Source organism: Erigeron canadensis, chromosome 9 (genome assembly GCF_010389155.1).
Source record: "Erigeron canadensis isolate Cc75 chromosome 9, C_canadensis_v1, whole genome shotgun sequence".
NCBI lineage: Eukaryota > Viridiplantae > Streptophyta > Magnoliopsida > Asterales > Asteraceae > Erigeron > Erigeron canadensis.
In genome coordinates, this window is record NC_057769.1 from 9,446,795 (window position 1) to 9,460,141 (window position 13,347).

The 13,347-nt window shown below is 34.0% G+C and overlaps 3 protein-coding genes across 4 annotated transcripts; 1 reads left to right on the forward strand and 2 right to left on the reverse strand.

Moving 5' to 3' along the window:
• The first annotated feature begins 2,307 nt into the window (after positions 1 to 2,307).
• LOC122582427 (E3 ubiquitin-protein ligase MARCHF8-like) lies at positions 2,308 to 5,129 on the forward strand. The gene is made up of 7 exons (XM_043754815.1): positions 2,308 to 2,519; positions 2,619 to 2,690; positions 3,253 to 3,296; positions 3,398 to 3,542; positions 4,513 to 4,593; positions 4,679 to 4,774; positions 4,862 to 5,129. Exons 1-7 carry the CDS (start codon positions 2,358 to 2,360, stop codon positions 4,895 to 4,897), a joined length of 636 nt encoding a protein of 211 aa, XP_043610750.1. The 5' UTR covers positions 2,308 to 2,357; the 3' UTR covers positions 4,898 to 5,129.
• On the reverse strand, positions 3,445 to 6,328 carry LOC122582428. Of its 2 annotated transcripts, XM_043754816.1 has the most exons (4): positions 6,218 to 6,328; positions 5,676 to 5,933; positions 5,317 to 5,430; positions 3,445 to 3,791 (listed from the first exon to the last, which is right to left on the reverse strand). In XM_043754816.1, exons 2-3 carry the CDS (start codon positions 5,925 to 5,927, stop codon positions 5,362 to 5,364), a joined length of 321 nt encoding a protein of 106 aa, XP_043610751.1. In that variant the 5' UTR covers positions 5,928 to 5,933; positions 6,218 to 6,328; the 3' UTR covers positions 3,445 to 3,791; positions 5,317 to 5,361. The 2 variants fall into 2 exon arrangements, with proteins under 2 accessions (XP_043610751.1, XP_043610752.1); XM_043754817.1 differs by lacking the exon at positions 5,317 to 5,430.
• A 1,186-nt stretch (positions 6,329 to 7,514) lies between these two features.
• On the reverse strand, positions 7,515 to 13,017 carry LOC122581315 (glutamate--tRNA ligase, cytoplasmic). Its single transcript, XM_043753526.1, has 6 exons — positions 12,933 to 13,017; positions 12,449 to 12,473; positions 12,159 to 12,312; positions 10,748 to 11,859; positions 9,777 to 10,241; positions 7,515 to 7,916 (listed from the first exon to the last, which is right to left on the reverse strand). The coding sequence occupies exons 2-6, from the start codon at positions 12,470 to 12,472 to the stop codon at positions 7,701 to 7,703; spliced, it is 1,971 nt and encodes a 656-aa protein (XP_043609461.1). The 5' UTR covers position 12,473; positions 12,933 to 13,017; the 3' UTR covers positions 7,515 to 7,700.
• Positions 13,018 to 13,347: the final 330 nt, after the last annotated feature.

Consider the following 13,347-nt stretch of genomic DNA (forward strand, 5'->3'; position numbering starts at 1 on the left):
ATTAAATTTAACATATATGAAATTTAATCACATATGTATAACATGTGATTAAAAGGTCTTAAAATTTATAATTGTAAATTGTTTGTTGTCTATTGTCGCCTTAAAGCCTATACTTATAACAACCCACTTCTAACACTATTCATCACTTTTAGACATACCAACAATACCTCCTCCTTATAACTCCCACTTCTAACCCACTCCAAAAATAATTATTTGCAAAAGTAGCCGTTGTATTCAAAATGTTAGATTAAAAAATTGTTATTTTTACTTCGGGCCCCACGCTGCTTCTTCTCACGCGTCTAAAACCGAACACAGTAGCACCAGACCCGGCTAGACGCCGCCGGTGCTACTAACGTCCGACACTTCCTGCGCGTCCGACGCCATGTCGACGCCTTATAATGAGAGGCCTAATGGGTCTGTCTCAATGTTCTCCTCAAACCTCAAATGGGCCCAATTAGTTGATCTTGAGATTTGATATATATGGGCCAGTTGCATTTCATTGTCTTTTACTCCTTTCCAGCTGTCCTACCCTTTTATCAAACGCGTGTTAAGTGTTAACAATAAGTTTTTCACAAAGGTCTTAGTTTAAAATCTATCTTGGAGGTGTATGGCAAATGGTTTAAAAAGGGTTTAGGGTTATGGGATATTTTGGTTAAGCTGCATACTGTGTACCCGACATTTACGGATAGTCAGTATAGAGAAAAAGTCATCCGTTTACCTACTTACCCGTTTGTTGAGGTGTTGAGCAACGCAAATTAATTTTTGAGTAATTTCTTTTACAAAAAAGCTTTTTTTTAAGGAGACGTAAAAAACTAATGTGATTGATAAGGGAAAAAAAAGATATATTAAAGGATTGATTTAACAATAACCCTTTAATTATTACAGAATTATTATACATTGCACTTGATCAATAAAAAAAAAAATTTTAATGGTTGGGAGCTTTCTGGTTTCATGTACCGTCTTGATATCCAGAAGACGCGCTGCATAGAAATCATGTCTAGTGACTCACACATGGATCACAAGATACGGTTGTCTACTTGCTTGTGACAAGATTTGAACATGACAGTGACGTACCAGTTGATCTATAATCGATTGACAGGGCGTGAGCTTATCATGTTCAACATATGCAGAAGAATAAGGCCCATATTCAATAAGGCCCAAAATTCATTCCACATTTCTATTACTTGTATATAAGAAATAATAAAATAATAAATCAGCCATTATTTGAGCTATGGGACGTAATGTGAAAATGTGATATATTTTCAATATGTGAGTTTTACAGCTACATACACGCCCTGTACTTATTTCAAAAAACAATTAAAAGCTTTTCATTCACTCAAGTATCTTGGTTTTGGATTAGCGTGAATATTCAATTTGTCATGCTATTAGTATGTTTTATGACATTTTATAATTTGAAAAGGTATGTTTTATGACATTTTCTTTTGTACTATTGAAGTTATATATTTACAAAAAAAAATTTATACAAATTGCATATTTTATATTTATTGCCCATAAAATCTAGGGAACGGTCCTCTCTATTGATCAGTATTTTTAAGACAATAATTATCTTTTAATTTGAACAAATATATGATTATCTTACATGAGAAAGCAACATGTGATCGATTTCACTATTTGAACGAGATCATAAATATGTGGATTGGTTTAAATCCATACAAAAAAGATCAACATTAGCAAGTGGCATTGTACTTATCATATATATTAGCAAGTGGTGTACGTTTTATGGAAATTAAATTATGAAACAGAAACAAAAAAATAGATATAGCAACAGTGTCATGCATAAACAAGTATCTTCTTAGATGATTATCTTCTTTTATTAGAAGTTTGTCTAAATTAACTTAAGTGTATATAAAAAGCTTATACTTCAAGAACTTGTATAAAACAATCAGAACATATAGAGGAATTAAGGGTGCGCTCGATTCAAACGAGGGATGAAAAATATTTTCCATTACCTAGTTATATGACATAAGATTGGGTTGTACATAACCGGTCCCGTCCCCGTTTAATCGGGTCAGGGTATGATTTGGTTTGCCAATTTCAACTCTTTGGAGTTAGGACCATATCTTACATATTTGATGGGTGGACATATGACGTGGAATGGGTCAACCCTCTATTTTGGGCAAACAACGGTCAACTTAAAACCCAATTTTGATTGGGCTTAGTCTAAAAGTCTAAAATCCTCATTTAATAAGGGTATTTTTGGTACCTTGGTGGATATTTGAATAATGATCATGATCATCCTCTTCCTTTTAAAGTCACAAAATGACCACTTAAAGACTACTAACAAAATAAATTTTCAAGCACACACAAAGATAGAAAAAAAAAAAAAAAGAAAAAAGATGGAAGAAGTGAAACTGTTTGTAGAATATGATGATGATTATATGTTATATGCATCAATATCATCATCATCAGAAATTATATGTTGTAGAATATGTCATGAAGCAGAGTTTGAAAGTGCTAGAAATTTAGAAGCTCCTTGTTCTTGTTCTGGGACTGTTAAGGTCCATATATAATATATATTACTCTTCTTTTCCTTTTTCTTTTTTTCTATACATATATAAGTTGTATGATGATGATGATATATATTGGTTGATAATCAGTTTGCTCATAGAGATTGCATACAAAGATGGTGCGAGGAAAAAGGGAATACAACTTGTGAAATTTGTCTTCAGGTTTGGTTTTTTTTTTATGAGTATATGATCACTAAATGTTTTTTTTTTTCATGAAAGTTGAACTTGGTTATTGAAAAGAATCTCTATGATGCAATAATTTTTATAGTATCTCTTAAAAAACAGAATTCATATGCACTAGAAATTACTGATTATGAAAAATCAGTGTGTCGAATTTCATGTGATGTCATTAGAAACTGCCATTTGAAAACACACGTAATATGGCTAGAAATGATTATATGCAACTGAAATAAAAGGATTCTATTTTTATTTTGTTTATAGAGACAAAAGGTAGATATTAGTTAACTTGGAAATAACAAGGGGCCACCATAACCAGAAAATAGGGTGCCAAGGCATATATGTATATTCTTATTCTTATCTCCAAACATTATTCATATTCATTATCGACTTTAAGTTCCATAACACTCTTCTTATCTTATTCTTTATATTGTCCTTATCCTTTTAATATATTATATATCTAATAGTTTATATTTTAAAATTTAATTTAAGGAAGAAAAACCACATATGCTAAGTGAAAATGACACACATGTTTGTCATGTTGCAGAACTTTGAACCTGGCTACTCATCACCTATAAAACTTATCCATCAGTAATTCTCCTTCCAATTTTTCTTCAAAATTTTGTTTGAATTTGATTAGTAACATGTGTTAAGTATACAACTATATATTATTATTGTTATAACAATGACAGAGTAAGCTTGGAAGTGCCTGAAAGAGAGCTTAATAATGCTGCCATAATAGAACAAGAAGAAAACTTGCTTGAAACTGAATATGATCAAGAGTGTTCATCTGCAGCTGATACAAGTGCTTCTGTATGCAGATTTTTGTGCCTCACTGTACGTCTCATTTCTTTACTCAATAGAGTAATGATACATTGATATGTATATAATGTACGTTAAAAATTCCTGACCAAAATTATGTCTAAGTCATACAATGTATGATACAAAATTTAGTCTATATTGCTCCCTCATTTTCACTTCAATCTTGTCACGTGTCTTGATGCCTTTGTTAGGTCTACTTTTAGGCACTCCTCTTAGGAACATCCATCATTTTCTACTCGATAAATAGTTAGGCTTTTGTGAAACCTGAAAGGATAAAAGTTCGCAGTTAGAGACTAAAGCACAATAATGAAAAGTAAAACTCACATAACTCTAACTCTGCACTGACTATAACTGGTATTGGTTAGACCTACAGCCATAGCCACTCTAATGCGTCTCATTAACGTATTCCGCCTTAGTGTTTTACCATTAGAGAGTGGAGTGTTTCTACAGTTACATAAGGGCACAGATGTGAAGAATTGGGCTGAAATAGTCTCACAGGAATTAGGCATGTATCAAAATTGCAACAACATAAGAAACTTGATACAAACCTGTTGGGGTATCCGAGCTTTGAAGGTTATAAAAAGAAGTTTTAAGAAGGCCACTCATTCAGTCATTTGTGACAAGTTCTTAGACCCTTCATTGCCAAAAACACAAAAGCGTTGTCTCTGTCATTAGCTACATATTCTAATTAACTAATAGGTTTACCAATTTGTGTAGTCATCTTGCTCGGAAAGTGTTTTGAACATGACGCATATTTCCAACATCACACGTGCAGGCAATTTTATAAATGAGGTCAAAATAACCCATAACCGGGGAAACATGTTAATTTATCATGTTACCTACATGACATGTTAACTCACTCTATATCAAATGTGCAAACTATTCATCATATGAACTATGCCCACCTGACCTCTACATGTGATGAAACCCACTCTAATTTTTTTTTATCACTAACTGAACAAATATTGGCAATTGGAACATGCAGCTTACCATTTTTCTACTGGCGAGACATTCCTGTGCAGTGTTGATAGGAGGGACAGGGGATTACCCGTTTTCCCTCTTGACAGTAAGAACCGATGACCCATTAATCCTAAATCTTTAATTAACTAACAAGGTACTCTAATCTGTTTATACTTCACTTTAATTTGCAGCTGTTACTTTTGAGAGCTACTGGGATATTACTCCCTATGTACATAATCATGCGGTCAGTTAATGCCATCTATAACAGCATCACACGTCGTCATCAGGTTTGTTTTACGTTCCTGGATGCAAACTTGCAGCCTGCATTGCACATGGCATTGTAACTGACGTATATTTTATATCCTGAGTTTCAGAGAATGACAGAAGCCAGCAGCATAGAGTCTATGTAGACTGATTTAGGATGGATATATGATATCTCACGATATAGATGTATAGCTATATTGAAGCAGTGGAGAGTACAATACGTCAGTAAAAAAAGTGAAGGCATTTGCAAGTGTGTATATATAGACTACGCAAACAGAGGTTGATAGAAACCAAATATTGCAAGAATAGCAAACATGATGCATGTATATTGTAATGCAAGTTTTATTAATGAAATATACATAATCTTGAATCTGCATACACACATTGATATATACCCATATGGAAAATTTGGCAAAATGTCTTGTTGCAATACTGTAAACTGGCCGTTTTAAGAAATCAAAGCTGTATTTCTTTATACCATTATACTTGGTTCATTCTTAAATATCAACAAATGGAACTTGCAATCTGAAGTGGTAAATTCATTAGAAGATAGAAAAAAGCTTACAGGTTGACAACACCTGGAAATTTTGTATCTGAAGGGGTAAATTTTCTATATGAAGATGCTACTGTTATACACTTGTACTTCCACATAAAGATATTTTCGACAAGCCCAGTAACCCTACGAATGAATGAGCTTCATTAATTTGGGAATTCATGAGCTATTGTCAGTCACTATCTTCTTACACAGAACATATGCCCAGTTTCAATTCCAAAAGCAAACAATAAACAAGCAGTTATTCATGTTTTTTGAAATGTTGCAATTGTACAATGTAATGTATCTAAGCCAACAAAACCTCTTCAAACAACCTGACAGAAATTCTAGGGAATCGAAATACAAAATAACTAATTATTCTCTCTTCTAACCTTCTTTGGCTTGACAGTGATCCCCTCGCTATCATCGTCATCTTCAGATAACATTTCATCTGGAACATCATTTGGAACGTTATGCTTGGTAATGAATTCCTTTAATATGCTCATACTTTCTCCTTTCACAAAAGCCAATCGCTCAGAGAGAATCCCCTTGCGAGCTTCGATAGAATGTGTTTCTGATCCTAGGCGAAGAGTTGCTTTAACCGCTGGACTCGATGAATGTTCATCTTGAATCTGTGCCTCCATTGTATTCTGTGGTCAAACAAGGCTTAAAGCTACAACTTCCAAAACTAACCATGCAAGCAAATGGGTATCACTAAACATATTTCTTTAATTACTCGTATTATTAATCAACATCTAAGGCAAATAAGGTCTTATTTTTCTTTTTTCGGGCTTTATAATCTTAATTATTCTTATTATTAATCAACATCTAAGATAAAAGCCTCCATAAAATAAGCTAAATCCAAACACCCACATAACTTTTTTATTTATTTAGCCTTCTAAGAATTGAAACATAAACTTCATCTTTAACTAACCTTTGAGTTTTGGAATTAATGAATGGATCGCCGCCGTGAACAGCCGTAGAAGAAGGGACCGGTGGAGAGAAGTGGTGATTTAAACCTATTTGATTTTGAAAATACGTTTAAAACCCCTAAAAACTACAAATTTACAGTTCTAACCTTTGAGTAATAACATGGGAAACAAATAGACCAATCCCTTAAGTATTATTTTTTAATAAAACGTTTATTATTAATAATTTTTATTTAAATAATTACGAGTATTATTGTTAATGTAATTATTATTTTTTTCATTTAAATTTTTTATTTATAGTCATTTTATTTAAATTTGATTATTTATTTATTATAAATATGTGTTTATCAAATCATTGAATAAGATGTGTCAATTTAAAAGTGCTGATAAGACGTCGTCTAAATAACACCGCCACAACTTCTAGATATTGTTGTCATTTTTCAGGTTACAAAAGAAGAATATATTTTAAACTGTATCTTTTTACTATGATTAAATTTACCCTAAATAATACGAGTACAAGATTCATTTTTTATTTTCTAACAAAGAGTATATATTATATTTCATTTAATTGTGAAAATATATCTTAAGTTAGTAATAAAATTAAGGCATGTGTACACTAACGAAAAATATTTTTTAATTATATTAGGTTGTATAGGTACTATGCTAGTATAAATTATACAGTATAAATTTTGCTAAATTAAATGTTGAATGTTTTACATATAATACATAACCTACTCAAAATCAACCCATTTGTGTGGAGAAGTTTCGAAAGTCCTATATTTTTTTATTTTTTTCTTTTTACTTCTATGCATGACCGTCATTCCCATCTCTCGAACAAAACACATCCTTTTACAGTTTCATTCCATTGCGGTATATAAGTATAGTTAGCCTAGCAACTCGGCCAATTAAAGTGACTCATTTCATTCGTCTTTGTTACTCAAAAGTTGCGTCACTACTTTATGTCCTTCACAGTTCATATGATAAGATGTGACCCAATCACACACTATACGTCTCTCCCTCGCTGATGTCACAATTCTAATTTCACAGGCTTCGAAAGATCAAAAGTTGCGTCACTACTTTATGTCCTTCACAGTTCATATGACAAGATGTGACCTAATCACACACTTAACGTCTCTCCCTCGCTGATGTCACAATTCTAATTTTACAGGCTTCGAAAGGACTAGATCATGTTGAGTAGACGCCTTAGTGACCTACATAGCCTTGCTTCAACTCAAGGTCAACGTTAGTTCCAATGGTGATTACGAGACCATTACCAATACATAACCAATATAATATCGCAAGTAAACACAGAAGAATCAATTGCAACATACTAAAGGAGTAAAGGCTAACCAGTAGAATAGCATGACAATCAGAACTAATTCCAAAATCTTTTCATCGCAAGTGTACAGTAAATGTGTTGGATAACAACCAACCAAAAGAGGCTATCACATGAAAAGGTTTCAAATTATAGATTTAATGGAAGTTGGTTTACTTAGTTGCAGCCTGCCTGCCATCTGGAATGGCGTAAAGAACAATCTGTTTGCCAGGTCTGATGAAGGGAACATCAACTCTGAAGTAGCCCTTCCTCTCTAGCTGAAGTATGTCTCCTCGCTTCAAATTTCTCATATTTGAATCCCCAACTGCTGCAATCTCTTTCTTAGTATCTGGGTTCAGCACATCGATGAAGTCCTCATCTTCCTCCAGCTGTACCATCAAACAATCAGAAACCCAAACACAGCTTCTCGTTAACAGCATACACAAAAAGTAGTGTATTGGCCGTACTGACATAATTATGATGTGTTTAACTGCTATATGTTTCTACAAGTTTTCACATAATTAAAGCTGAAAGTAACAACGGGTATAAGGTCATAAAATACATTTCATGCCATTTAAATCACATCGATGTATCTCAAAACTATATCAGAACAAATCAAGTAAGGAGGTGAGAATGAACAGGTATGTTCCATAAGTACAGACTAAACCAGTTGCATGCATCAACTTTTCCCATTACAATGACTGCCATCAGTTTACGGTAGATAACTTGCACAAGCAAAGAACTGTTGCCTACTATGAATAGTAATAAACCAAAATGCGACTAAATCATGCATGACTTTTCCTAGCAGCCTAATGTCATAAATCTATCTGTACATAACCATAATTGGTTGCCCCAATTCCAAAGTATGAAATATCAATTAGCCCTTAAGTCCCAGAAGTCCTAACTATATCTTTAACATACACACAAAGTCGAATCAAATAAAGGTTGAAAAGAAAACAGGTCAAAGGGGTCAAAAGTCCTACAGATCATATTTTTAGAGCATCATGTTATGAACTAATTTAATAAATACAATGATAGAGCTTTTGTGGTCATATTAGACATACTCACTATTTATTGATAGATTGGACAATATGTTACAGATGAACCCAAACAGACCTGATCAGACCTGTTTATAAGAAAATAATCGTTTGACGAAACCTGCATTGAGCCATTACCCAACGTATTGGTTTTGCCACCTCCAACAAATGAAGGTGAATAATCATTCCAAGACATGGCTAAACTAGATGACTTGTACCTTTTAACAGAAACAGGGACGGATCTATTCAGGACCCGCTAGGGGGAATGGCCCTAAGGCCAAAAATCTAATCTTACAGCTATTATAGATCTACTAAACTGATGTTTTAGGCTTTAGACTAAAAAAGCCCTTGCTTCAAAAACCAATAGTTTATCAGCTTAAAAAAGATAGAAAACCATGTGGTTTACCTTTATCTTTATAGCCAACATTGTCAAGCACTCGAGCTATGATATGTACATAGTGATATATACGATAGGACAGTTGAAACTTGGAAAGTTCATGTCCTGGCCGATGAGGGATCCCTTATATTTCCTTTTCTTACTTTTCCCACACCCACATGACACATTTCATATCCATCAGATGTATACATAACGTTTCTACTTAAAAACATATTAAATATATTCAGATCAATCAATAATAGTTCTGTTTTAGCTGCTTTTTTGTTTTCAAATCGAGTTTAATTCAAATCTACTCTCAACCAAACATGAAACAATGGATTAAGTCTCAGACTAAATAAATTACAAGACTCTAAAATGATTTTGAGAGTAGGTTCATCTAACGAACTTCTTTTAAAACAGAAATCTAGTTGATCGTGTTCAAGCCCCAAAACCCCTATTTGGATGTACAAATATGATGTCAATACACGTATACCTTTTCTCTTATAGAGCAATAGCCTTGGAATGTTTAACATGCACAACCTTGAGAGCGTTAGTACATGATAACCATAGAAAACGAACCAGCAAAGTAAATGAAAAAACACTTTTTAAAGAGTCAAAGAAAAATTCAACATTTTTTCAAGTCAACTCTAACCGACCCGTTTTTACACGTACAGAAATGACCAACTTTATATCGTTATGTAATATTGTAACCCCCTCGGCGCTCAAAGGCCCCCAATAAAATTAATTTATTTATCCGCCACGGAACACAAAGTTGGATGTTATCTAGCAGATGTTGACATAAAAACCTATATAACGAAATGAAAGACCAAATATACCTTCTTTTTACTGATCAGGTAATCGAACTCAACTAGAGTTAGTGGAACAAGTTCTTGAATGTCAGGTAACCATGTAAGTTTCAGTTTCGTGGTCTTCACAGATCCTTCAAGATGCAGAACCCCAATTAGTTCCGTGACGTTTCCATCTGAGCCCTTTTTAACCTCTTTAATAATTGCATTTCCCCAGTCCATTAATGTAACTTCTTCATTAGGTGATATGGCTTTAGCATCCACTTGTTCTATCCATATCGTCTTTGTAAAAGTAGTAGCCTTCTCCCCAGCACCCTCATATTTCTTATGCTTCGGAATGACACGAACAAATGGTTTTTCAGGCCCATCCAACAGGGTCAACAAGACACGATCTTCAACTATTGCAGTATGTCTGGGACAAACAGGGTCAATAATTTTCTTATTGATATTCCAGAGTTTATCCCATTCCATAAGATTAAGATTTTTTGATGCCCCCTACACAAAAGTATATACAAAAGCATAAGCTCCAATGTTGTAAAACTGACTATGCAGTAGGAGTACTTAAGTGGTTGCAACGCCCCATATTAGATAGATCTAGAGTTACGAACATAAGGATTATGAGAAATGCAAACATCTAGAAAATGTAATTTCAGATACTTGACCAACCTTGACTTAAACTGGAAGTTTCAGAAAATTTCAGCAGAAATTTGAAGTGGCATTTTAAGCTGGGTTGTGTTTATAAAACTTAGCCTAAAAGGGAACGAGTCACATTAGATCAAAAGTAGCCCAAAGTGAATTTTTAATATGCACAACCGCCCAAATTACTTAGAAACAGGCCGAAAAAAAAAAGGTTTGTAGATCAACCCAACCCATAGAAATTCTAACCACTTTGACCTCTGTAACGTAACCTACTTTAACAGCAATAAAAGACACGTATATTAACAAAATTGGTACCCTCAGATAGAAAGTATATTTTCAAGGATGGGTGCATAGAAGATTACCTGTTCAAGTATAAACTGAATCAATGCCTCAACTTGTAAACCTCTTCGTACAATTCCTTGAACAGTTGGAAAACGAGCATCATCCCACCCATCAACCTTTCCATTCTGAACAAACCATAGCAGCTTCCGTTTGCTAAGAAGTGTATAAACCATATTTAATCGGCTGAATTCATATATAAGAACCTTTCTAAGCCCCATATCCTCTTGAATCCGGTAATACTGAGCATTTCGGTCATGATACTCACTCGATCTAAGTGCATGGGTAATACCTTCAATAGAATCAACAAATGGGCATGCAAAATCATAAGTCGGATATATTTTGTACTTTGACCCGATTCTATGATGTGGAATTGGATTGCAACGGTAGTATACAGGATCACGAAGTGACTTATTTGGGTCTTGCATGTCCAACTTCCCTCTCAAACAGCATTGCAGACCCCTTTCAGAACCAGCAATCATTTCCTTCCACAATTTAATGTTTTCATCAACACAATTATTTCTACACTTGGACTCAATTCCGTCCATTCTTTCTTTCTTCATTTCTTCACGTGGAGTATCATCAACATAGGCCTTTCCTTCTTTGATAAGCTTTACTGCCATTTCCATGAGCTGCAGAAAGTAATCAGAAGTATATGTAACCGTTTCATAATTGATACCCAAAGTCTTGATATCTATCAAAAGATTATCAACAAACTCATTGCTCTCCTTAGCAGGATTTGTATCATCAAAGCGAATAATCACTTTCCCGTTGTAACGCTGAGCAAAATACTGATTCATCAACGCCGCCTTTGCATGCCCGATGTGAAGATAACCACTTGGTTCGGGTGCAAATCGCAAGCAAACTTTTCCCATCTCTGCATCAGGAAGGTCTACTTCAGGTCGGCTTGAAACTTTCCCACTCTCTTTCACAATTTTTTTGCTGTTATTCACCCCTTGTTGCTCAACTTCTTTCGGCCTCAAAGATATGGGCTTTCCTGAGTCCTTCTTCTTTGTAAATGTCGCTGTTGCCTCATTTAAGATGGCAGCATGATCTGTGGATATCATATTATAAAACCGAACCAAGTTTTGGTACTTCTTTGACTTCATTAAACTTTCCCATCTCTTACCACTCCCTGAGGACAGAAACTTCATCATTTAGTCATTTACTATTCCAAAAAATATACAAAACGCAAGTGGTGCAAATTTCAACAAACATACTAATGACTCGGCCGATTCACGTTATGTTTAACACACTGAAACATGTAAAATAGGTTGAAAATGTTTTTCATAAAAAAAAGTTTGATTCAATTTTCTTGTAACCACAAATGATATAACAGATTTTGATTCAATAAATATATTCTTCGTACCCGGCCCCAGTTTTGCCACCCTCTACCTCTTACAAAATCATTAGGCAATAAGAGAAAGGATTAACCTGCAAGATATGAACATACAGCAATGTCTGCGGCCGAAAAAGTATGACCGACCAAGAAAGTGCGGTGCAGCAAATACCCATCAACGAACTTACAGGCCCCCTCAAACTCAGAACCAGAAGAAAAGATAGTGGCATACTCAAGCCACTTATCAATCTACATACAAAAAACAGATGAACAAAATAAAATTAGTACTCCTCAATACAAAGTTATTCGAGCTCGACGACTCGGACCCCTAAACCAGATAAACAAACATCAAACTGAAATACAAAAATGCAAAACGAAAATTCACCTGCCCTGCATCATCTGGCTTCATCCTATAAAGAAAATCTTATCCGAGTCAATAACTTTGATAATAAAGCATTAAACAATACAATAAAAAAAGCATCAACTTACAATCCAATATATATATATATTAAAACAGATTTTGGATGATGATAAGAACAAAATGACATCAATATAAAAGCAAATCTAATAACAATTCTTAAGGGATAAATAATCTGAATACATAATACCTACCCGTACATATCGGAGCGAAAAAAGAAAAAAAAAAAAAAAAAAGTCTGAGAAAGAAAGAGGAAGGCTAGGGTTTTGTACTAGTATCGAGTAGTAACTTTTGTTGTTTTCGGAGGTTTAATAAATCAAGTCAAGAGTGTGGCCACGAGAAAAAGAAATTAATGAAGTGCGACTGGTGATTTCCTTACTAATTAATGGTTCATCATTATTTTATTTGGATTTAAATTTGAGATACAATAAACAAAAAGTACTAATCATACCTGTGGAGAACGATAAAAGGGTTTGTGAAACAACAGCAGCAGACTAGAGAAAGAGCAGAGAAATCAGGTTAAGAAAAAGGGTACAAGGGTAACCTGATTCGCTCGGGGACATATAATAATATTATTCGGTGAAAACAGGATGGTAAAAGCAAAATTAACCTAAATAATACTCCGTAGTATAGTTTTGTATACAAATACAAATGATCTTTTATTAAGTGTGATTTAAAAAAAGGATGGTAACTTGCGATGAGAGTGTTAGCAAAGGTTGTTACATGTACATGGTGTAGGGTTTTTACTCCAAAATTGTCGATGTAGTTCATTACAAAATTTGATAGGTAATAGTGTGGAACTCTTGTATTCTCGAGTTTGAAATGTAAAGAAAAAGAATGATAGGATAAGAAAGGAAAAGATGAAA

Bases quoted from the DNA above. Each gene is read 5' to 3' on its own strand.
- LOC122582427 (XM_043754815.1), top strand. From the start codon at position 2,358: ATGGAAGAAGTGAAACTGTTTGTAGAATATGATGATGATTATATGTTA. The intron at 2,691-3,252 runs GTTTGGTTTTTT...GTCATGTTGCAG, and splicing joins CTTGTGAAATTTGTCTTCAG to AACTTTGAACCTGGCTACTC. The intron at 3,543-4,512 runs GTACGTCTCATT...TGGAACATGCAG, and splicing joins GCAGATTTTTGTGCCTCACT to CTTACCATTTTTCTACTGGC.
- LOC122582428 (XM_043754816.1), bottom strand. From the start codon at position 5,927: ATGGAGGCACAGATTCAAGATGAACATTCATCGAGTCCAGCGGTTAAA. The intron at 5,431-5,675 runs GTTAGAAGAGAG...ATTCATTCGTAG, and splicing joins TCACTGTCAAGCCAAAGAAG to GGTTACTGGGCTTGTCGAAA.
- LOC122581315 (XM_043753526.1), bottom strand. From the start codon at position 12,472: ATGAAGCCAGATGATGCAGGGCAG. The intron at 12,313-12,448 runs GTGAATTTTCGT...TTTTGTATGTAG, and splicing joins AGCCAGATGATGCAGGGCAG to ATTGATAAGTGGCTTGAGTA. The intron at 11,860-12,158 runs GTTAATCCTTTC...TTCTGTCCTCAG, and splicing joins TGTATGTTCATATCTTGCAG to GGAGTGGTAAGAGATGGGAA.